The sequence below is a fragment of the Centroberyx affinis genome, unplaced genomic scaffold (assembly GCF_046629955.1).
Source record: "Centroberyx affinis isolate AG114_WGS23_722 - 3 ecotype Tasmania unplaced genomic scaffold, CSIRO-AGI_Caff_v1 ptg001796l_1, whole genome shotgun sequence".
Taxonomy (NCBI): domain Eukaryota; kingdom Metazoa; phylum Chordata; class Actinopteri; order Beryciformes; family Berycidae; genus Centroberyx; species Centroberyx affinis.
Genome location: NW_027280186.1, coordinates 71052 through 94014, shown reverse-complemented (window position 1 = coordinate 94014; position 22963 = coordinate 71052). Strand labels below are relative to the sequence as shown.

Sequence of the window (22963 nt, the reverse complement as noted above, 5' to 3'; positions counted from 1 at the left end):
GTCGAACAGTGAATTGATTGCTCTCACCTGTGTTTTATTGACTCTGTCTGGACTCTGGGAGGGAATTCTAAGGGCGTTTTCACACCTGCGCTTTTAGTCCGGTTAAATCTGACTCTGGTTTGTTTCCCCCCTTGGTGCGATTCCTTTGGGCAGGTGTGAACACAGTAATCGCACTCGGGTGCGGACCAAAACAACCGCACCGAGACCCTTTAGAGGAGGTGGTCTCGGTCCGGTCCCAAATGAACTCTGGAGCGGTTCGTTTGTGGTGGGAACGTGATCCGACCTCAATCCGACCCAACTACCAGGTGTACTCAATTTACTCTGCAAGTTTGAGCTAAACGGCTCCTGTAGCCAGGTATAGCCAGGTATAGCCAGTATAGCATTTTCAAGACGTTTCCTCGAATTGCATTCGGATTTCTGCTGGTACAGTTTTGCCTGGTATATTGCCCAGATAATGATAAAACAGTTATGAGCAAATGCCAACTCTGCCGTTGCTCCATGTTGCATAGCAATGTGCGCTAGTCCAGAACACAGGACCTTCTTCCTGTATTTACTTTCTGGCTCCCGCCCCAGACACATCTGACCAATAAGCAGAGTGAACATTCTCACGTTGTTTGTAGTGATGCATTTTGGTTCGCTTGGATTTTTCTCTGCGTGAAAAGAAACCGAACCAAGGGGAAAACGCTACAAGTTTACAAACTCATCAACTGATTCAGACCTGAGCAAACAAACTATAGGTGTGAAAACGCCCTAAGTCAGAGCCGAGAGCTCACACAGGTTGTTGCAGGGGAGTGGAGCTTTGCTGAGTTTGGGGCAGGTAGCCTGTTCACATCGTGGTCTGTGCACTCATCCTGGGGGGAGGGTGTCGTTTGCGGCCACTAGGACCACCGGCGATGAAGATAAGTAGTTAGACTGCGAGCTGGGATAGTTAGTTAGTGGGGATTCTGTTTAGGAGTGCTTCTTTCCCCCCTGCAGATCGTCTGGTTCGCCACTGCCGCCGAAAGCTGACTGCTGTAACAGCTGCGTACTCGGGGCGAATGTGTCCCGTGTGAACTGTAGCTGCATGATGAACATTGCCATACACGGTGCCCATTGTTGCTCGGGCCTTTAATGAACTTTGTGCACAGCTGTCCTGTCCCTGCCTCCCTGTCGGGCTGCCAAGGAGCCAGGAGGACAGTCGTGCCTGCCAGCGCTGCCGTCAGGTGGAGGGGGGCGCTGCGTTTGTCTGTTGTATGTCTAGTTCTTTAATTATAGGCTAAAGAGGATCTGGGCTGCTGGGGGGCTGTAGACTGCCAGTGGGCGGAGCTAGGGCTATGCCTTACTTTGTGGACACTTATTTATGTGCGGTGCATTGCATGCTATAACTTACTTGACCACTAGCCTTAACGGCCATTTGTTTGCGTTGTCATTGCAGCAACACTCTGCCCTCCGTAGAGCGAGACCGTCATCAGCATGGTGGTGCCAGTTGGACTGTTTCAGAATCAACAATGACCGTTCTATCATTATTTCACTGAGTTAGCGCTTTTTTTTTGTCCAATTGACGCTTGGCATGATTAGCATACTAACATTACTATGATTCATGTTTTCTGTGGATTTTTGGAACATAGGAGGTAAGGAGTCATATTTTGTGTGAAGTAACACCACATCCCAGCGCATAAATAGGCCGGTCCGTTAAAATTCGAGCTGTTTGGAGGATCATATACATGCCGAATTTACCAGAACACCCTTCCGATTAGTAATAAAGTCTCAAATTATATTTTCCGATGTGTGTTTTTACCGATAATTAAGGCAAAAACAAATTCCCAGATTTTTGAACAGAATCTGGCGTGGTAGGAAGGCCTTCAAACAACAACAAAAACATTAGCCTCGGCCCGCTCCTGTGTTTTTCAATGCAAAAATCTCCGCAGCGCGTGTGCAATGGCTGTTCACTTTGTTTTGCTCACTACCATTTGGGAACCTCTGCCAATATTTACTAGCACCTTTATTACAACGATCGAGGGAGAACAGACATGGACAATCAGATTTTGCAAAGCCTACTCTGGCAGAACTTTATGCTGGTCTTGTCATGTAAACAGGATCTGATCTCAACGCCCTCTCCTCTCTCTGAGGCCAAAGATTTAAGTTCTATCAGTTATCTTTGCAAAAACAACAAACATAATTTTGGTGGGAACAGTAATCCTAGATATCATAAATGCAAGTGAAACAGAGAAACAGGATGTTCACATGATTAACTCAGGATAGGATTATTTATTTATTTAGGATTATTACTATTGGAGTCCAAGCCTACTGCGTAAATTAATTGACAAATGAATCAATAAATTAATTGGGTTTATGGTCGCTGCCATATTGACATTTTTTGGAGCCAGTGCAGCCAAAGCAAGGCTGAGGGTCGTCTGCAGAGCTGCAGTGTCGCCTACTATTGGCCCATAATCGGTGACCTGTCGATCACGGGACAGGCAACCTGGCAATCACCAGGAAAACAACCCTGGTAAAACAAATCTGTTATGTCCCATTACTGACACAGTTATTTTGAAAATCACCATAAGGACACACATTAGAAGAAGTGAAATTAGCTACTGAGACCATAACCTTTTGTCGAAAAAATGTATTGAGTTATACATATATATATAAAAAATATATATTTTGAGCGAGAAGTTGGGTTGTGGTTCCATTGACTTGAGTTGGGCAGGATTTGGAGTCTTTTTGGAGCCGGCCCCTAGTGGACGGTAGAGGAATTGTCACCTACCACCACTTCCTTATTGGCTTCAAAAATCACCTGAGGATTTGGTCGATTGGTTGAAATATGCTGTGTGTAAAATTTGGTGAGAAGGCAAATTTGTTAGAGAAATTTTAAGAAAATAGTTGCTGTTGCAAGGTTGAACTGATGGTACACTACATTACATTACACTGGCCTACACTACATTACACTACACACTACATTACACTACACTATACTAGATTATATTACACTACACTACACACTACATTACACTACACTACATTACACTACACTATACTACACTATATTACACTACACACTACATTACACTACACTACATTACACTACACTATACTACACTATATTACACTACACACTACATTACACTACACTACAATGCAGTACAAACGGTGTTGTGCTAACAATTGGAACCTTTTCAGAGACTGGTACTTTTCCAGTAATATCAAAAACATGTATGGAAAGTTTATTATGGTCCTGAAATTGCAGCCAATACTGGTTTCAGTGCTGGAGCCTATTAGTGTCCAAAAGAAAATAAATTCATGTAGGCCTTGGATTTGTGAAGTTGTCAGTTTACCAGCACTGACCCAGACTGTAGTTGCAAAACCAAAACATGACTCCAGGAAAAAAGAAATATTTGGTTGTGTATGTTATTAGGAACTGATCCATACTAAATGATCAAATTTCATTGTGTGCAAACCTTTATTTATACAGGGAAGGTTAGTTGCATGCAAACACTATTTTGTTTTACTTCTTCTTTGGAGAAACGTGTCTCAACTGTTGTTGGCAACAGATAAGACTCAGTGTTTAAAGTCCCCAAGTAATTTCAGAATGTATCACCCAATAATCATAAAGATAAGCTATGATTGATTATAGAAAATAGTATATTACCTGAGCATGGCCAGGTGCCAGGTAAATCATATTAGACCATATGTCCCTGACCAAAGAAAATTTCTGTGTGATGGTACATTGCACAGCACTGCACAGAAAATTAGGCATTTTCTTTGTTTTTCAAGGAGGAAGCAAAGATAACAGTGCAATATTTTGCTTTTCCAGCATGGTGGCATGTAGCAACCAAAAATGTAATAACTGTCAGATAATGTAATAATCCTGTGAAAATATAATACAATCTCCCTCTAAATTAGTTCAAATTTAAATAGACCTATCAATATAATATGTTGCAGGATAATGTAATAACATCTTCAGACTGATTTTGTAATAATAATGCAATACATTATTGCATTGACTGGCAATTACAGGAGTGTAACACTGGATTCTGTACATAGAATATCCTCATGCTGATCAATTAAAGTAGGATTTGAAAATTGTTGAATTTTGGCGACTCCTTGTGGTAGTGCCAAAAAACAACACTGTCTGTCGCAAACATCTTTGCAACCTCTTAGCAGCGTTTGCACTAGGCTACTCCACTTCATACAGGTAGAATATGTAAACAAAATACTGCTGCAGATAACTGTAGCTCAAACATTAGTTCATCACAGCATTGTACTATGAAGTAGTTTGCAATTGTGACAATTCGAGGTAACAGATGTTTGGGGGATCGCTGTCGTTGTGAACAGCCTATCCAACATTTACTATTCTGATGCTATGAGCTGCAGCTAATAGAAAACGCTACCGCTAACAAACTAGACTAAACCACAAATCGAGTAACGTAATAGGAGTATAATGTGTCCTGTCCACACCTCCCAACACTTCACTCCTTTTCTGCGTTGACAAACTAAAAGCAAAAAGGAAAACTGCACATCGCTCTTTCCCTTTCTGTGGTGTCAAGTCAAATACAAAAGCAAAACGGCAGTAAGATCGCCTTTTTATTTACTGCATTTAAATGAGTAAAACGTTTGATACGAAGGTACACGCATTGAGTATGGAGTTGTATTAAATGTGGTGATTACGGCTGATCAAGCTGGCAGAATGCAGGACACATGAACCCGACCCAGGATGCTGGGAACAGGTACTAATCTAAGCAACTAGTCTGCATTCAAACTGCTTCTTCTTCAAGGAGGTTCTATATTAACCTGGTTTGGCTGAAATGCCATCTTTCTGCCATAAGTCAGTACGGCTAGTTGCCGGGTCTGGGGACGCAGAGAATGAACAGACTGAAAGCAACACATAGACTAAACCAATTTTCTCCGCGATGGTCTCATATTTCTACTGACAAACCTTTATGGTATCAAAATTAATTTGAGGATGATACAATCAGATACAAATTCTACACATAGGGGCTTTAAATATTCGTCAATCACTCAATATTGATGTCAGTCATCTTTCAGTGTGCAAAGCCTTTCGTTTTTCCCACGATTTTCCATTATGTACAGTGAGTGGTACAAACCTTATTCAGTCTTGTGCAGTGTTAACCTTTCAATCAGTAATTGTGAAGGATTCAAACTACTGTAGATTTAAAGCAAATCTGCAGCTCTCTTAGATAAAGCACAATCATGATTGAGGACATAAATAACATGGCTCCAATTCATGTTACGATCCAGACCAATAAGGATGATACAAAAAAAGGACAACATGGCAGGCTCTTTTAATGATTGTATTTTATTTCAGCGAAGATGAAATATTACTGAACACTAGACAGTGTGTAGGAACAATAAGTTCAATAAGTAAGTAGACATACAGTATGTACATGCACAGCATCATTATCACTATACCATTGTTGGCTCCCTGTTAAAATAGTATTCTATTTACAAATAGAACAAATTATAAATATTATTTAGTGGTTTACCTAAAAAAAAATAAAAAAAATCTCCCTGGCTCATATTTCTTTTACCAATCCCTTCTATATCATACATGATCACTCTGGCCAGATTGCAGTTTTAGTTTTACAAATATTTCTCGGAGGCAGAGCTGCTCTGGAAGCAGAAATAATCTGATTGGTTGAGTCAAACTTCAATGGGCGGAGCCAAAGAACCACACTTTTTCTGGCCAAGTAATGTTATATTGAAGCCCAGTGAAAAAGGTAAAAGATGAGGAAGCTAATATTATGAAGCCTAATGCTCTTGCTACAAACTGTAAAAATACAATTGCCTTATATACATACTTAAATACATGTCTGAACCTCCTCATATCTAATCCAGACTTGAGCCGTACACCTCCACCTCACACAAGGTCAGGTGCTCTCTTCTTCCTGGAATGACTATGTTGACGTAGCGACCCTCCATCCCATAACACTGGAAGGTGTCGGTAAAACCTGCAGCGATGTGTGAGATGACAGCACACCTACCGGAGGAAGCAGAAATCACTTAGTCAACTCAGCAATAGGTCAGTTGAATAGATAAAAATTAAAAGAAAGATGTCTCATTTTCCACACACCTATGTGCCTAATTTGGCACAACACATTGTGCATTTCCGTGAAATGGTTTAGTCCTGTCCTACTGGAACTTGCAGGCGTGTAGCGCGCATAGCGTTTGGAGGTGAGATCACGGTGCAGTGGTGCTAAAACACACACACAGTGACACGCACCCCCGCCCCCGTAAGAGGAGAGATTAGGAGCCCGACAGGTTAGTCATCAACCTAAACTTGGTCCTTAAACTAAATAGGCATTTAAGTTTTTCAGTTGTGTTTAGCAACAGGAATGACCTGTTGCCAGCTGAAGTTATTTTCAGTTACATCCCTGTTTGTAACGAATATATAACATGTAAATACTTTAGTTTTGATTGATTGAATGGGTCTTGTTTGGCTTCTCTGGTTTCTAAATTTGCTTCTAAACTCCTAACAATAATAATACAATTTATTTGTATAGCCATTAGCTATGTCCAGTGACATATGCCCATTAATTATATATTCACCCATAATCTACCTGGGATTGTTGTTGCCATTGTTTTCAAGGGAATTTCCAATGCGGATCTCAGCTCCATTGAGTCGTTGTGGTGCAGCATCTCTGTTGGTTATGCTGACAGAAAACACCTTATGGGTTTTGCGCAGGTCCAGTCGCCACCAGGGGTTCAAGTCGGCTCCTGTGTGAGTGCAGGAGGCCCGTCCCCAGTTGTTGGCACGATTCCCGTCTATGGCATTATATGGAATGCCAATTGAATGCAATGATGACTGTGTGGCTTTTCCTTGGAGTGCCAGGTTCTCTCCTGCACAAAGGAAATAGTTACAAAAAAATCAGCACAAATACATAGTTTTCTTTGCAGTTGCGACAGTTTGTGCATTTTCTTTTTAAATGCACTGTATGTATTAGAAACTTGCAAATCCTTTTCTGTTGCTCTCCAGAATCCCAGTAACTTTTGATTTCCTATAGAAGGGAGATACAATTTTTTAGTTACACTATGGCAATTCATTCCTCCTATGAATCATTTAAGGAGAAATTTTGCTTCTTTTGCACCTGCAATAATAATGTAGGATGCAGAGTAAAGGTAGGATTAACTACAATTTCTAATACAAATGAAATTTTGAATGAAAGTTGACTGTGATTCAGTTGTATAACTTCATCTTATGACTTCTATATCTATATCTACTGATTGGGAGAAAATCAATACTAATTGCATTAACTAATAGTCCATACATGTTACAGTTCAAATTCTCACCAGTTGGGGCACGGTACCCATAGACCTCCACTTCACAGAGGGTAAGCGTCCTGTTTAAACCAGGCAGAACCACAGTCACATAACGCCCCTCCACACCTCTGCTCCAAGTCAGAGTCAAAGACCTGCCTGCTGGGATTTGAGAAATAACACCAACCCTAAAAGGGAGAGAGAGGAAGCAGTCCATGAAATAATGTTATACCTGCAGTATATTTTGGGAGGGGCCAAACAGCAAAATCAAACAGCATAATCCAAGTGTTCTGAAGCCAAACGATTGCACTGTGGGTCCAAAAGTCCAATATATACCTCATTATCTCCTAGATTTCCCCACTTGCAGAGCTCTGGTGACCCTACAGCGATCTGGTGGAAGAGTCTCGCTGCCTTCATGTGCTCCTCGTCAGCTCGTACTTCCAAGTTTTACAGTCATCAATATAAGCTTTTTTGGTGGCTATTTTAGAAACCAAGTGGTACAGAGCTACTTTGTGCTACAACAGCACAGTGAAGAGCAGAATATTCGCATCAGCTTTGTAATTTATATTTTATTTTATAGTTTATTGCAGGCATCACTAACTGGCGGACACCTGGCTTGATCTGGACCCAGTGACGGTTCTGTGCGGACTGCGACCCATTTCTGATCGTTTTTTTCCATGGGCGCAGCTGTAGACCTTAGGCGCAGGTATTTCAGCTCATATGGCAATCGTTCAGTGGAGCTAGGAGGTCACAGACCAGTCACATGTGCCTACTTCACCAATCAAAGCGATTGTTTACGGTGCATTGAGAGATCGCTAGGGAAACACACAGAGAGCGAGAGAGAGACGAAAGCTACACAGAGAGAGATGACAGCATGTCTTGCTCCAAAGTAAGAAAAGTAAATGCAGAAAATCAAGCTTTCAAGGATGAATGGACAGACCAATATGCCTTCATTCACTTCATATGCTTTCATTTCTACATTTACCAACTTTTGATTTTGTGCCTCTGTATGGGAAACACTGCATCTCACAGTCAAAAATGCCCTCTAGAGGCCATCTGACGAAGTGCATCATCTCACTAAGCGTTACCTGACTGACTGACTGACTGACTGACTGACTGTCTGACTGCCTGACCTGAATTTGCCTAGTGATACCCTCGGCTGCGCTGTGGGAAAAAGTGGCGCCACTATGAAACAAAATGTACATTGTTTATTTTATTTGATAGAAAGTCATAGCCTACAACAACTACATATAGGCCTCCGACTCATAGCACAAGTTAGACATTATGATACTAAGGACCTTTGATGGGAAGAAATTTTAGTGACTGGACCTCTTTGAATTGTAGTTGAATACCTCTGGTTTATTGGCTAAAGTTGCGTGGTACCGAAAAGTTTAACAAAGAGTGCGAATGTCACCGCTTGGCATCTTGGGCATCACGTAAAATTTGACTTTCCCATTTGTATTTATTGGCTCATTCAAGCACAATTTACCCATAATTACAATATTTCTGACAGCATTTGAAGACAACATCTGTATACTACTGTAGTGCTGGTTGGCATGGTGCAGAACAAGTGTGGAAAATCTAGAAGATAGGCTAATGAGGTAAATATTGGACTTTTGGACCTACAGTGCAATCTTTTGGCTTCAGAACACTTGGATTATGCTGCTTAATTTTATGGTCATTTTTGCTCTTTTTGGAACTGTACAGAAACTGCCTCCATTCACTCACCGTTGTTTTAGAGAATGCTGCAACGGAGCAGCATTAGCAAACTCCCTGTGCGTTATACTGACATACAGACTTCACTAGTGTTCCAACTGACATGAGGGTGAGTAGAGAATGAAAATTAGCATTTTTGGGTGAACTATTCCTTTAAAGAAACAGGATTTTGACTGGAAGGTTGTAGGTTTGATTCCTCAGACGAACTGTGAAAACCTGGACAGGAAATGTGAGTAACAGTCTCTCCTTCCTCCACAGCTGCCATTGTACCCATGAGCAAAACACAAAGTCCTCAATAGTTCCAGTGGAAAACTGAGGTTATAAAGTGTGGCTCCCAGGTGTGAATGTATGGATCTGTATGAATATGGAGCAGGGCGGAGCTGAAAATGAACATGTATGGATGCACAACAGAGAATAGTTCCTTAGCCACTTATTGTATAACAGCACTAGCTGTGCTACCTCAGATCCCCAAAGCAGATCTAAGCAGAAAACATCAATAATGTTCTAGATTCACAACCACAAGGCTCACAAATTAGCACATATTCTCAAATTATTGCTGCCATGAAAGTAAAACACATTAAGGGTTACAATGATTGTCATTTTAATCATTTAGACTATTTTCCTTACAAAATACTACGACTGTCTCAAATTCTACTGCCAAATTCTACTATGGAGCTGCTCAGCAGAAGACTAAGGTTGTGCTGGGCAGCTGCCAGGTGTGAATGTGGGTCAGGGCATTGCTAGAAAAGATCATTAAGCTCAGTCAACTTTCCCTGGATAAATAAAGGTAAAAAAAAAACTTTGAAGAATGGCTGTCACTTTTTTCAAATGCTGGATATCTCATAAGTCTTCATATCCACTTACACTGGGTTTGCGGCACCATTTTGGAATAAAGAGTTCCCCACGTGGACCTCTGCCCCGTTGATCCTTTCCTCACAGCAGTCTCTTCTGTTGGTGATGGTGATGGAGGTGACAACGTAGGTGTCCAGCAGGTCCACTCTCCACCAGGGGTCAGTCTGTTGGTCAGTACAGCTGCATGATCCAGCCAAGTAATTAGATTCACGGTTTCCATCAATGGCATTGGAGGCAGCACCATAGGCTGCCCATGGTTCATTGATGAGGTCTGACTGGGTTGCTCTTCCACGCAAGGCCACATTTCCTGTGAATGAGACATAAGTTGAAATACACATAAAAAAGTAATGGAATGGTGTTTTCGGTGTTTCGGGGTTTTTGGTGTTTTTCTTGTTAGTCAAAGGAAGACAGCTTCAGCACACTTTATAATTGCAAAACTTGGTCTAAGGCCAAAAGCTTGATTATTATTAAGGTTTCTTAAGGCTGTCTTCCTTTGACTAACAGGATATTACAGTTTTAGCTTTCAGCACTCTCACTCTAACATCATTAAAAGGGTGTTTCAACAAATAATTTGCCTTAGTACCATTTTTTCCATAGATTGCCATAGTTAGCGATGCCTGATAAACAATATAAGCTGCTGCTTAGGGCACTGTGATCACTAGGGGCCTCCTGCTTCATCCTGCTTAAATCTGATCAATTTTATGTATAGATAATGTCAGCTTGTTAGCTATCTAGCTAATCAAAGTAGTATCTGTCACCTAACACAAACTCACAGTTTTATTGTTAACACATCTCATTTGCACAATAGCAAACATTACATGGCTAGTAGTAGTGCTAGTTGCATTAACATTAACATGCTTTGCTTAATTAGCTTGCTTGGTAGTTAGCTAGCTAACAAAGCCAAAAAAACAGTTTTTCAGGTTAACTGAGCCAACTCTTCTCAAGCTACAATCAAACTTTGTGGTGCGCGATTCCCAAATTTTGATTCTGACTCTGATTCTAATTGTGGGACTTATTGGAATCGACTCCTCGACCCAAAAGGCTAAACCGTGACTAGTCCCGTCTTCATGTTAAAGCAGCTGAATAATTGGTCAAGTGGTACGTCTCTTGACAAATTAAAAAAGTAGTATCAGCAGATACCAAGAGTCGAGTCTGCTTATTTTCGACAGACTTATTGGTTGAGAGCTGACCCCAACTCTTCAGCTTGTTGGAGACTAAGAGTTGAGTCTTTTGGAATCGACCCTCCTCCAATACTCAGAGTTTTGGTGTAGGGCCTACAGGCTAGAGCTAAAGATGGGTTAGGGTTACAGTTTACTGGGCCACAGTAACCTAAATTTGGAAAATTTGGTTCTACTTAATAGACTTTCACTTTTACTTATAACATGACAGAATGGACCTACATCCACCCCACAACAATCTTTATCATATCCCTCTCTTTTTCTAACCTACATATTATATATTTATCTATTATTTGCACACAGGCAATTCTGTAACTGACCTCCATGACAGCACCAGTTGTAGTTGCTAGGAGATTTACGCAACTGCATACCATGTCATAGTGGTATAATAGTATTTTTTAATCAATCACATGCCATGATTAGAGCTCTCTGGTACTGAAAGCTATACCAGGTGATATTTTATAGCAAAGACACCATATTACAAGATCAAACTTACTTAAAGTGATGGAAGCCATGCATGTTCCCAGGAGAAGCAGCAAAATGAAAACTGTGTTGTGTTTCATTATTCTAGTTGAGACAGACAAGGCAGAGGGTCAGCACAGTAACAGACAGTACTGACTTACTTTCATCTATTATTGTAATGAAAACAATTACTAGAAACTAGCAAATAGGTACCACAAATGTCAATTACAACATTATCAGTAAAAATTGAAAATTAACTGGTTAAACTAAGATCGTAGATCCAGTAACTACTGAGTAAGTACTGAAGCCAGTTGTTTTAACATTTTGTTTAGTGCCTTGCTCAGGGGCATCCCAGCAGTAGTTGTTGAGGTGAAGAACTACAAACTAGTGGTCATCAAGAAACAACAATCTATGGGTATGTAGCTATAACTAATAGGCACAAAAAACTCCAGATTGTGGTTTTGAAAGCAACTATTCCCGAGGCTACAACCACTTACCTTGACACGATGAATGAACTCTAAGAAGAGTAAGGACCACTGTTTAGCCTGATGAATACAATTTGACAAACCATGTCAACCACAAAGAGTATTTATGCACAAGTCTCATCATGACGTCTGCTGTTTATTAAAGCAGAGAGCTTTATCTGCATTTAGATAAGGCATACTTTGGTTATTAACCAGATGAAGGATGGGCAACTTTGATGATAGTGAGACAGATCATAAACTGAGTCCACAACACCGCCAGAAGGCTCAACAGTAAATCCCAGAACTCTGAGTTTGAGTGGTATTGTTCTCACGTGGCCAAACAAACTGAACTAAAGGAGTAACCACTCCAGAGATTGAATAAACCACTCGACTTACACTTAAATTACACTGCATTACACTACATTACACCACACTACTGTACACTATACTGTACTGCAACTACTTACACTCAGGTTTACACTTATTCCTCACCCAGTAATTTCCAACCTCACCATCACTCTCAACAACAAATACTAAAGGAATGGCTGTGGAGACTGGGAGGTGGAGTGCCTTGCTCAAGGGCATCTCACCACATTAATTGCTGAGGGAGGGGAAACCATTTCTTATTCACTTTACCCTCTGAGATTTTGACAGCCGTTTTGGGATTCAAACCAATTCAACCTCTACGTCATTCACCTTTCAGCTACCACTGCCAATACAATGACTCAATTCAAAATACTCTTGAATATAATTTTATTGAATAAAACGTAGGCCTTCTATTTACAGAGTGGGCTACTTTTACATTTACAAAATTATTTCTACTATTCACTGTAAGAAGAAAGTGTCTTGCAACATGACGTGACAACATGTTTTTTTGAAACAAAGACCATCAGTTAGTTTTGTAATAGGCAGAACAATCTTTTGTCCCATATCATCTCAAGCAAACGAGAGGAAAGCTATTCTGCCCACAGTACAATATGGCATTGGTACAATGTACAGTGCAACAATATAAGGTACAAACACTTTCAATATGTCTTTATGTCAAATGTATTTTTGCCTTATACTTCTTGTTTGGAGAAACGTGTCTCACGTGCTGTTGGTGACAACAGATAAGACTCAGTATTGAAAATCTGAAGTAGTAAAAAAGTAATTTCAGAATGCACTTCCTGATCAGATCACCCAATAATCATAAAGATAAGTTATGATTGAGAGTAGTAATATTACCTGAACATGATTAGGTGCCAGGTAAAGGCGCTACATCCCTGTGTGATGGTACACTGCTAAAAACAATGCTATAAAAGAGGGAAGAGGAGCATTACAATGAATACCCAGCACAGCACTGCACATAAAATTAGTTCATTTTCTTTGTTTTTGAAAGAGTTTTGTTGTCTTTTGCTTTGTTGTCACTTTTCCAACATGGTGGCATGTAGCAACCAAAAATTTTATAATAGTCAGGTAATGTAATAATCAGTCAAAATGTAATACAATCTCCCTCTAAAGGAGTTCAAATTTAAATAAACCTGTTAATATAATTGTTGCTGGATAATGTAATAACATCTTAAGACGTAATAATAATAATGCAATACATTATTGCATTGACTGGCAAATATAAGGAGTGTAACACTAGATTCTATACATAGAATATATATTGGCTCTTCTCACCCTCATGCTGATCAATATTCTTCAATCACAATAGTCAGTCATCTTTTAGTGTGTAAAGCCTTTATTTTTTACCAAGATTTTCATTCTGTACAGTGGTACACACCTTATTCAGTCTTGTGCAGTGGTAACCTTTCAATCAGTAATTGTGAAAGATTCAAACTACTGTAGATTTAAAGCAAATCTGCAGCTCTTTTAGATAAAGCACAATCATTATTGAGGACAAAAAACATGGCTCCAATTTATGATCCAGACCAATATGATATGAAAAGGACAACATGGCGGGCTCTTTTAATGATTGTATTTTATTTCAGCGAAGATGAAATATTATTGCGCAGCAGACAGTGTGTAGGAACAATGATAAGCTCAATATTAAAAACAGAAATCGTCAACTTAATCAAAAGACAACTTGACAGCAGCATCAGAACAAAAACATAAATCAAACAAACACAAGAAGGCTACTGTATACATGCACAGCATCATTATCACTACCATTGTTGGCTCCCTGTTAAATGAAATAGTATTCATAGCTCAGCAAATTGTAAATAGCATGTAGTGTTTTACCTAAAAAAAAAAATCCAGAGAAGTTTCAGAGAAGTGTCAGTGGTTCTTGAAGAGCAGGAGTTTCTGTAACAGAAGAAACTGCAGTAAGTATCTGTGGCTCAGTGTCTGACAGAAAACAGTTAGCATACATCATGATGATGATTACAGCACAGGGTGAAAAGTACTTAATTTGTGAAGCACTGGCTCCAGTAGAGGTGAAAAAGGTGCTACCAAGTCATTACTATCTGTGACCGATGTGAACCATCTCACACTGAAAATACCAAAATAAATCTCCTCACCTGGTTAAGCACGAGTAAACCCTTGACATGGACCTGGCTAGCGATGTGTGGCATGAACTTGACTTCCTGTGAGAAACACAAGACTACGTTCAACACAACAAGTGGAGCAACACGAGTGGAGCATAATTCACAAATGCAAAGTTTAGTCTATGATCTAGCGAACATTTCTATCTTTAAGTTAACTTGTCTGATGTTAACCCATGGATGTGTTAGCTGACTCCGTCTCCTTATGCTAACCGTTATTACCAACGTTAGCTTAGCTCAATTTTATCCAGACTGAATCACTTCACATCGGATGTAAGATTTATACAAATAAAGCAAATGTTCTGTGATTGAATAAATGATAGAGTCATACCTGGACGATGGTTTCCCCAAAGAGCCGAGTCTGCAGCAGCAACAGCCAATCAGAACCTAGAAAGCTGCAGATGAACGCGCCGTCGTCGAGGTCGCTACGAGAGAAAGATTCAAACTGGATATTGATTATAAATGTGATTTTTGTGGACTAGAAAAAGAGAGTATTTCCCATCTATTTTTTCACTGTATATATACAAGAATGTTCTGGATTGATGTGACCAACTTTCTAAAAAAGAAACTTAAGATGAATGTTGAAATAGATATGTTTGATGTAATGCTATATTTTAGTCAGGATAAGATTGGAAATAACATGCTGTATATCATACAACTATTTATTATTTTTGGAAAATTCCATATTCATAAGAAAAAATGGTCAGGAACCAAGCCAACTTTCCTGCACTTTATTAATGAATTTAAACAATATAGCACCATTTTATCTAATGTTAAAAACAAAAAAGCTATTAAGACCTTAAAGTTATTAAGCGAATATAATAACATAAACTCTGGCATTGTAAAATGTGTTTGCTTTTTTTTGTTATTTTTTTTTTTTATCTTTGTCTCTATTGTCTATGTACCTGTTTGTACCTTTGTATATGAACTTGTGTACAATAAAGAAAGTGAAAAAAAAAAAAAAAAAAGACTCGTTCACGTGGGCCAGGCGGGGCCAAGAAAGACACTACTGCGCAGGTGCCCAAACGAGCTCCTTTGATTGGCCAAAAGGGTTCTGTGATCTCTGAACAGTGCCCGCCCCTGGCTCTACAGGTACCACATTTCACTGAGATATATGGTGCAAAAGTCAGAGCGCACAGAACTTGTCATTTGTGAGCAAAAAAACAGCATTTGAGACTCGTAGCGACAGATTCAAGTAGTTGTAGTTACTGACTTGTGTTTGTGCTAGAAAAATATCCAAGAAAAGTAGTTTTACAGGTGTGCAGCTCTCATTGCATGATTTGCACATACTGATTTGCGGATGTGCAAATTTTGTCCATGACTTCACATTACGGGTGTGTGAATGTGTTTTGCACCGTATTCACTGCAGCAACTGTAGCAAAAATGTGAGCGTATGGGTTTCTTAATTTGTGATTTGTAGAATAGGATTTGTGCACCTGTAAATGAAGAATCTGAGAAGACTGTTGTGTTTGTGGGAGAGAAAAAAATTCTACAAGTTTGCAACTCCTAAAGCATTTTTCTATGTGACTTCAAATTTACTGATACACGTGTGATTCCACTGTCACAGGTGCTCAGTTGTTTTGCTCCAATAATACCTTCATAGTATGTTTCCCATGCCAATAAAGCCCCTTTGAATTGAAATAGATAGCTAGAAAGATAGATAGACACAGTGTTCTTTCCTCTCATTGATACAAATTGTTGTCACAATGAGGCTGTAAACAGATTCCTTCTTCACAAAATCTCCTCATGTTGCCCAGTGCTGTGTGATGGAATATGAGCGCAGTCTGTTGATCACTGTCGGGAGATCCTATGAAAGAAACAATAGAGCGACCCGGCCAAAATCACAGCCAAAAAAAACTGCTGTATTGATATCAGGGTCACATTATTTGAGACGACAATAGGGGCTCCGTCCTCTACAGTATATGAGGACGCCACAGCGCCGAGCGGCAGCACAGACACACAGGACACAAGACGCTTCGCAGCCCGAGCAGAAACACACCGGCAGACTTCAGCCTCTTCTCTTCTCTCTGCTTTGAACTCCGCTTCTCTCAGCATGACTGGGAAGACTGTTCTGCTGCTGTGTGTGGCGGTTTTCCTCTCTGTGGGTAAGCTCCGCACTGAATCCTACTGTCAGATATAACAGTGAAATGCATTAGTGTTCATGGTGAGCTCCTCTGACCTTTAACACTTTACTCTCACTCTTGCAGCTGCAGAGGACATGGAGGTAAGAAACCTTCATACAAATGTCTTTCTAGTGCAGTTCATCTGCAAAGTTGAACATTCATGTGGAATCTGTTGATTTATGGTAACTTGAATGTTGTGACTGCAGTAATAGAGAGTGTATTGTAACTGGTTGTTTTCTAGCCCTCCGCCATTTTCTGCCCTGACTTCTACGAGCCGGTGTGCGGCAGCGACGGAGTCACCTACTCCAACACATGTCATCTGAATGCCCAGAACCAGTGAGTACAAGCAGGATATTATATTCATCTGCACCTGAAATCATACCTGTATGTGCTTATCATCAGACAGATCAATGGGCTGTTGGCAGCCTGCAGGTTCAAGAACTGGCCCTCGACCAGAAAGTCACCGGTTTGTAGCCCTGACCAGCCGGGGAAATTTGGGCAGAGCAAGTGAATAAAGATTTTTTTTTTTTTTTTTGCATATTTGCCTTTATTTGACAGATGAAAGTATAGAAAGACTGGGAGAGAGAGAGGGGGATGACATGTGACAAAGGTCCCAGGCCGGATTCGAACCCAGGATGTCATGCCTTGGACCACTGAGCCTCCCCTCCCCTCCCAAGAAATACCCAGTGGAAACAGGCTGTAGGCTACTAACATTGTGCTCCAACATCCCAAACCTCATCTGTTTTACTGTTATCCATGTAGACACAATGCTGAGGTTTCCACATCAGGGATTATTTATTTATTTTATTTATTTAAAAGGGACAATGTACAGTTCAAACATAAATGTCACCATTTGATGCACCGTACCAGATTATAGCTGCAAGCTAATTCACATCTGTAGTCCCTAACTTAACTTTCTATCGTCCATCTTCTTCACTTTGTCTTTCTTCACAAAGTCATGACTTGTGATCAGGCAATTGTTAGGAGAGCCTATGGGACCTATAGGACTCTCTCTCTCTATTTAAATAAATTACATAGCCTATAAATAAACAAACCTAAACATGTATTATTGCTTATTTTTGTGTCAATTCAATAACACACCCAATTTTCAAAAAGCAAGTGATAATTGAAAACTAGATAAGATAAAGTTGCATTTAAAACTTGCATCAGTGCTCATGGATTAATCAAGAACAACAGTGGTACAACACTGGTAAGTTGATCATTTAATTTTTGTGCTTCTGTGGTGATGTAATGGAGATTTGATCATCTTCTACAGTGTATTTCCATGGTGTTTTCCCCTGAAATTTGGGTGCGGCGAAAATAGACAAGACGCCGAAACTATTGATGCAGAATGCGGATCGGTGTGAACAGTCCAGTTAACATTAACACGGCTCGAAAGGAAGCAAGCTACGCTTCGTGGCCTGAACCAAGCCCAACATTCCTTATTTATTTCACTTTGTGCTTTCATTCATTCAAGTGCTACATACTGTATACACATGCATTTTAGATAAGTCATATTTGCCCGGTGCCCAGGGGCCGAGGGCGAGACCCGGTGGACCCTGGGGTCAGAGGCTCCTGGGGGTCAGAAGCTCATGGGGGTCAGAGGCCCCTGGTGGTCAGAGGCTCATGGGGGTCAGAAGCTCCTGGGGGTCAGAGGCTTCTGGGGGTCAGAGGCTCCTGGGGGGTCAGAGGCTCCTGGTGGTCAGTGGCTTGTGGGGGTCAGGGGCTCCTGGTGGTCAGAGGCTCCTGGGGGTCAGAGGCTCCTGGTGGGGTGTGGCTCCAAAAACTCCACTCCAGCAACAGAAAACATTGCACTGTCCTTCGACGTTGTGACCTGTTGTAACTTGTTTAGAACTGATATGTTGTGTATAATTTCTCTGCAGGGGGAACGATGTTACCATCGTGAGAGAGGGACCCTGTGAGGATTGCTGATGACATCATCACATGTATCTTTGATTTCTCTGTTTGAATGTAGATGTTAGAATGTAGTGCGGTTTGTGGAACACACACACACACACACCTGAACATGTACACATACACACTCACTTGTTAACTCACTCATATTCACTGCAGCATAGCCATATAGGTTCATAAGTGAAATCTATTTCCTTTATATAATGATTTATTTTTTGATATCTCTGTAAAGGACAATATTGATTTTTCTTCTGTGAAATCTTTGAGCATTAAAGATTTGCCGTACTGTTTGTGTTCTGTAGATGTTGAGCTACATCACAGCAGATTATCACCCACTCAGCACTTTTCACCCCAAATCTGTAAAACATGATCCTGTGTAGAGCAGCCAAACCAAATACAGAGAGCATTTCAACTACTGTTACAGCAGTAAGATGGTTAATGGTTAGGAAAATGAGCAGGGTTCAGTCTGACAGATAATTGGTTCTGGAAGTATACTACTGAGACTGGGAATACAACTGAGTAGTAACTGACCACTAGAATTAACCAAATTTGAGGGGAAATCATGAGAAGATGAAGGAACATTACAGTGATAATTCGGTTCATATTGCTCACTCTTAGCAAAGAAGAATCTTAGATAAATCCTTAAAAATGAACAACAGAGTTTTTGGCCACCAGTAGAGCTGGTGAAGTGGCAGAAGAAAGAGACACAGCTGAGAAAGGAAAACCCGATGGTAACGTTGAGTGGAGAAAACTCCTGGATAAAGGAGAGTGTATAATAATGGAGAAGCTTTGGATCGGTGGAGAAAAGTGAAGTCAGAGGAAATATTCTGTGGCATTTTTTTACTCAACTGGTACGTTAGCTTGCTAGCTAGTCTAGCAATGTTACTACATTGAGCTGGAAATTCTCGTAAATGATGCTGATGGGTGAAGCAGCTGTTATGTTTACCTGAAACGCTGCAACTTTGACTGTCAATCAAATGAAAAGGCGGAGCTTCCTCTCCAAGCCGCTGCACTGTAATGTAAACATTGTAGCCTTGTAAACATTAAAAATGAAGACTTTCTGAACTTTTTTGATGGTAATAAATGTATTTGTAGAGTTACCGCTTGTACCACTACTTAAAAGGGATGCTAGTGTGGCTGACTGGCACTGGAAAAACTTCAAAAAAAGATGTTGATATGCTGAAGAAGGGAGTCATGAGGCAGAGGTATAATGCAAACGAGGTTGTGGTTTTATTAACCAAAAATGATAAGCCAAAAATCAGGAAACAAAAAGACGCAGCCCCGGGATGCTACAAATATCAACTCAAATCAAACACTTCCACAGCCTCACAGCAAGCTGTTACACTCTCTCTACCAAGGTCAGAATGACCAGCTTATATACCCTCCCCAGCCCCACCTTGATTGGACTGAACTATTATCCTAGGTAAACATAGGGTAGGCTATACAAGAGGAGGTTATCATAAATGTTCTTAAAATATAAATGAAACATATATTTTCAAACATTATATAGGATGACTATCTAAATAAAACAATAAACAGTCACCATTCTATGTGGGCAATTTAACTTCCACATTACGCTTTAGCCAGGGAAAGTCCCTCCCCCATTGACTTGGTATGGCCCAGGCCACACCTTAAATACAGGGATGCAGACACACACTCTCCCTTTTACTCTAACCAGCCCAAGGAACAGGTAAGACTCTGCACAGGTAAGGGGACATATTACATTAGAATGCAGTAATTTGGGGGAAAATAGGGTCAGGTGAAAAGGTAGGGGAGAAGCCTTTTCACATTTCCCCCTCCCCTGAAAGCTCGCCCTCTGGATGGCGAGACAGGAAGTCAGCCACAGTGTTCATTTTTCCGGCTCGATACCGGACCTGGAACCGGAACGGCTGCATCTCCAGCACCCATCTGGATATTCGGTTGTTGGCGTCTCCCATCTTGTGGAGCCATTGCAGACCCCGGTGGTCTGTTTCCAGGACGAAGTCTCTGCCCAGTAGGTAGTACTTGAAAGTCTCCAAGGCCCACCTCACCGCCAAGCATTCCAACTCGACGGCAGAATAGCGGGTCTCCCGTGGCCATAACTTCCGACTGACATACGCCACTGGTTTCTGGTCATCCTCTTCACCCTGAAGCAAGACAGCCCCCAGGCCCACCCCTGAGGCATCTGTCTGCACGGTAAAAGGTTTGTCAAAGTCTGGGCTCTGCACCACTGGATCATTACAGAGAGCCCTTTTCAAGTCAAGGAATGCCTTTTCATGCTCTTCATTCCATGGCAACTTGTTGGGCGCTGATTTCCGTGTCAGATCAGTCAACGGGGCAGCACGTGTGGCAAAATGGGGGACGAATCTTCGGTACCACCCAGCAAGACCAAGGAAGGACTTGAGCTTTGACTTAGTGAGGGGACGAGGACAGTCCCTCACTGCCTGTACTTTGTTCTGTTGGGGCCGTATCACTCCACGGCCCAGTAGATAGCCCAAATACTTTGCCTCCTGCTTAGCCAGGGAACACTTCTTGGGCTGGACAGTCAGACCTGCCTGGTGAAGGCGCTGTAGAACTTCTCCAAGATGCTGCAGGTGATCTTTCCAAGTGAGACTGTAGATGACGATATCATCTAGGTACGCCGCTGAAAAGGCCTCCATGCCTTCTAGGACCTGATCCATAAGTCTTTGGAAAGTGGCTGGTGCGCCCTGCAGACCAAAAGGCATGACTGTAAACTGGAACAGGCCTTGAGGAGTTCGAAAGGCGGTGCACTGCTTGGCTTCAGGAGCTAGGGGTACCTGCCAATACCCTTTACATAAGTCAAGAGTGCTGATGTACTGGGCCTTGCCAACCCGTTCAATGAGGTCGTCGAGTCTGGGAGCGGGATAGGCATCGAACCTTGACTGGGAGTTAACCTTCCGGAAGTCTATGCAAAATCTGATGCTGCCATCCTTCTTAAGTACAAGGACTACCGGATTACTCCACTCACTGTGTGACCTTTCGATGATTCCCAGAGACTTCATGAGCTCCAGCTCCTCTTTCAGAGCAGGAAGCAGCCGCTCAGGGATCCTGTACATTCTCTGGCGAACTGGAGTAGGATCTTTGAGTGGGATGTGATGCTCCACTAAGGTGGTATAACCCGGTTTATCTTGACATAAATCTGGAGGAACAATGGCCAGCAACTCTCCCTGCATCTCTGGGGACAAATGGGACAGGTCTAGGTGGATAGGAGTGTCGCCTGCCTTGGTGGGAAAGAACTGGTCAGTTTGGTCTTCTTCCGTCTTGACTGATCTCACCAAGAGCTGTTGACTGGCTAAGTCAGCTGTGGACTGCCATTCTTTAAGCAAGTTCACATGGAAAGTCTGTTTTTTCTTTCGGTGCTGAGGTGTGTCAATCTCATAAGTGGCAGGCCCCATCTTTCTTAGGACTTTAAAGGGCCCCTGCCATCGGGCTAACAGCTTGCTCTCGGAGGTAGGGAGGAGCAACAGGACCTCTTGTCCTGGCTGGAAGGTTCTGTTCTTGGCTTTCTTGTCAAAACAGTCTTTTTGCCTTTTCTGCGCTTGCTCCATGTTCCCACGTACCAGCTCCGACATCCGCTCCATTTTCTCTCTCATCTGTAGGACATACTGAAGGACAGAGATAGGCTGTGCGGTCTTCGGCTTCTCCCAGGTGTCTCTCAGTACATCAAGGGGTCCCCTCACTTGCCTTCCATATAAGAGTTCAAATGGTGAATATCCGGTTGAAGCTTGGGGCACCTCTCTGTAAGAGAACAGCAAGTATGGCAGCCAACGATCCCAGTCTTTTCCATTTTCAGCCACAAACTTCTTCAGCATGCCCTTCAGGGTTTGGTTGTATCGTTCCACCAATCCATCAGTTTGTGGGTGGTAAGGGGTGGTCCTAATACCCTTAATCCCTAGCAAACTATACACCTGACGTAAGGTCTGAGATAGAAAGGCTGTACCCTGGTCAGTGACTATTTCCTGGGGAATCCCTAGCCTGGAGAAGAGCTGTAGGAGGACATTTGCTATGGCCCGGGCAGTGATTCGACGCAAGGGAAAAGCCTCTGGATAACGAGTAGCATAATCACACACCACCAGTATATACCTATAGCCCGACTGGGTTCTCTCTAAGGGCCCTACAATGTCCATGCCAATCCTTAAAAAGGGCACATCAATAATGGGCATAGGCTGCAAAGGGAACTTCTGGACTCTCTTCTGACTGGTCAACTGGCACTCAGGACAGGATTTGCAAAATTCTTGCACATCTGTGTACAATCCTGGCCAAAAGAATCTGCTGGCAATGCGATCTAACGTTTTAACACTACCAAGGTGACCTGCCCAGGGAATGCTGTGGCCCAGGGTTAAGACTTTCCCTCTTAGGCTCTGTGGAACTACCAGCTGCTCAGCTGCACCCCCTTCTGGCTGATGATATAGCAGTCCATCCTGTACAACGTAACTTTCCCCAGTTAAGGAGGGGGCTACCCCTGTCTTCGCTCC

General features: G+C 41.7%; 1 protein-coding gene across 1 annotated transcript; it reads right to left on the bottom strand.

Moving 5' to 3' along the window:
• Window positions 1-5826: 5826 nt before the first annotated feature.
• LOC139652422 (fucolectin-1-like) lies at window positions 5827-11563 on the bottom strand. Its single transcript, XM_071529499.1, has 5 exons — window positions 11497-11563; window positions 9835-10129; window positions 7288-7442; window positions 6558-6837; window positions 5827-5977 (listed from the first exon to the last, which is right to left on the bottom strand). The coding sequence occupies exons 1-5, from the start codon at window positions 11561-11563 to the stop codon at window positions 5827-5829; spliced, it is 948 nt and encodes a 315-aa protein (XP_071385600.1).
• Window positions 11564-22963: the final 11400 nt, after the last annotated feature.

Excerpts from the sequence above, each read along its gene's own strand:
- LOC139652422 (XM_071529499.1), bottom strand. The coding sequence starts at position 11,563 with ATGAAACACAACACAGTTTTCATTTTGCTGCTTCTCCTGGGAACATGC. Across the intron at positions 7,443-9,834 it reads AATGGTGCCGCAAACCCAGT|GGTTGGTGTTATTTCTCAAA; the intron begins GTAAGTGGATAT and ends TCTCCCTTTTAG. Across the intron at positions 6,838-7,287 it reads TGGGTACCGTGCCCCAACTG|GAGAGAACCTGGCACTCCAA; the intron begins GTGAGAATTTGA and ends TCCTTTGTGCAG.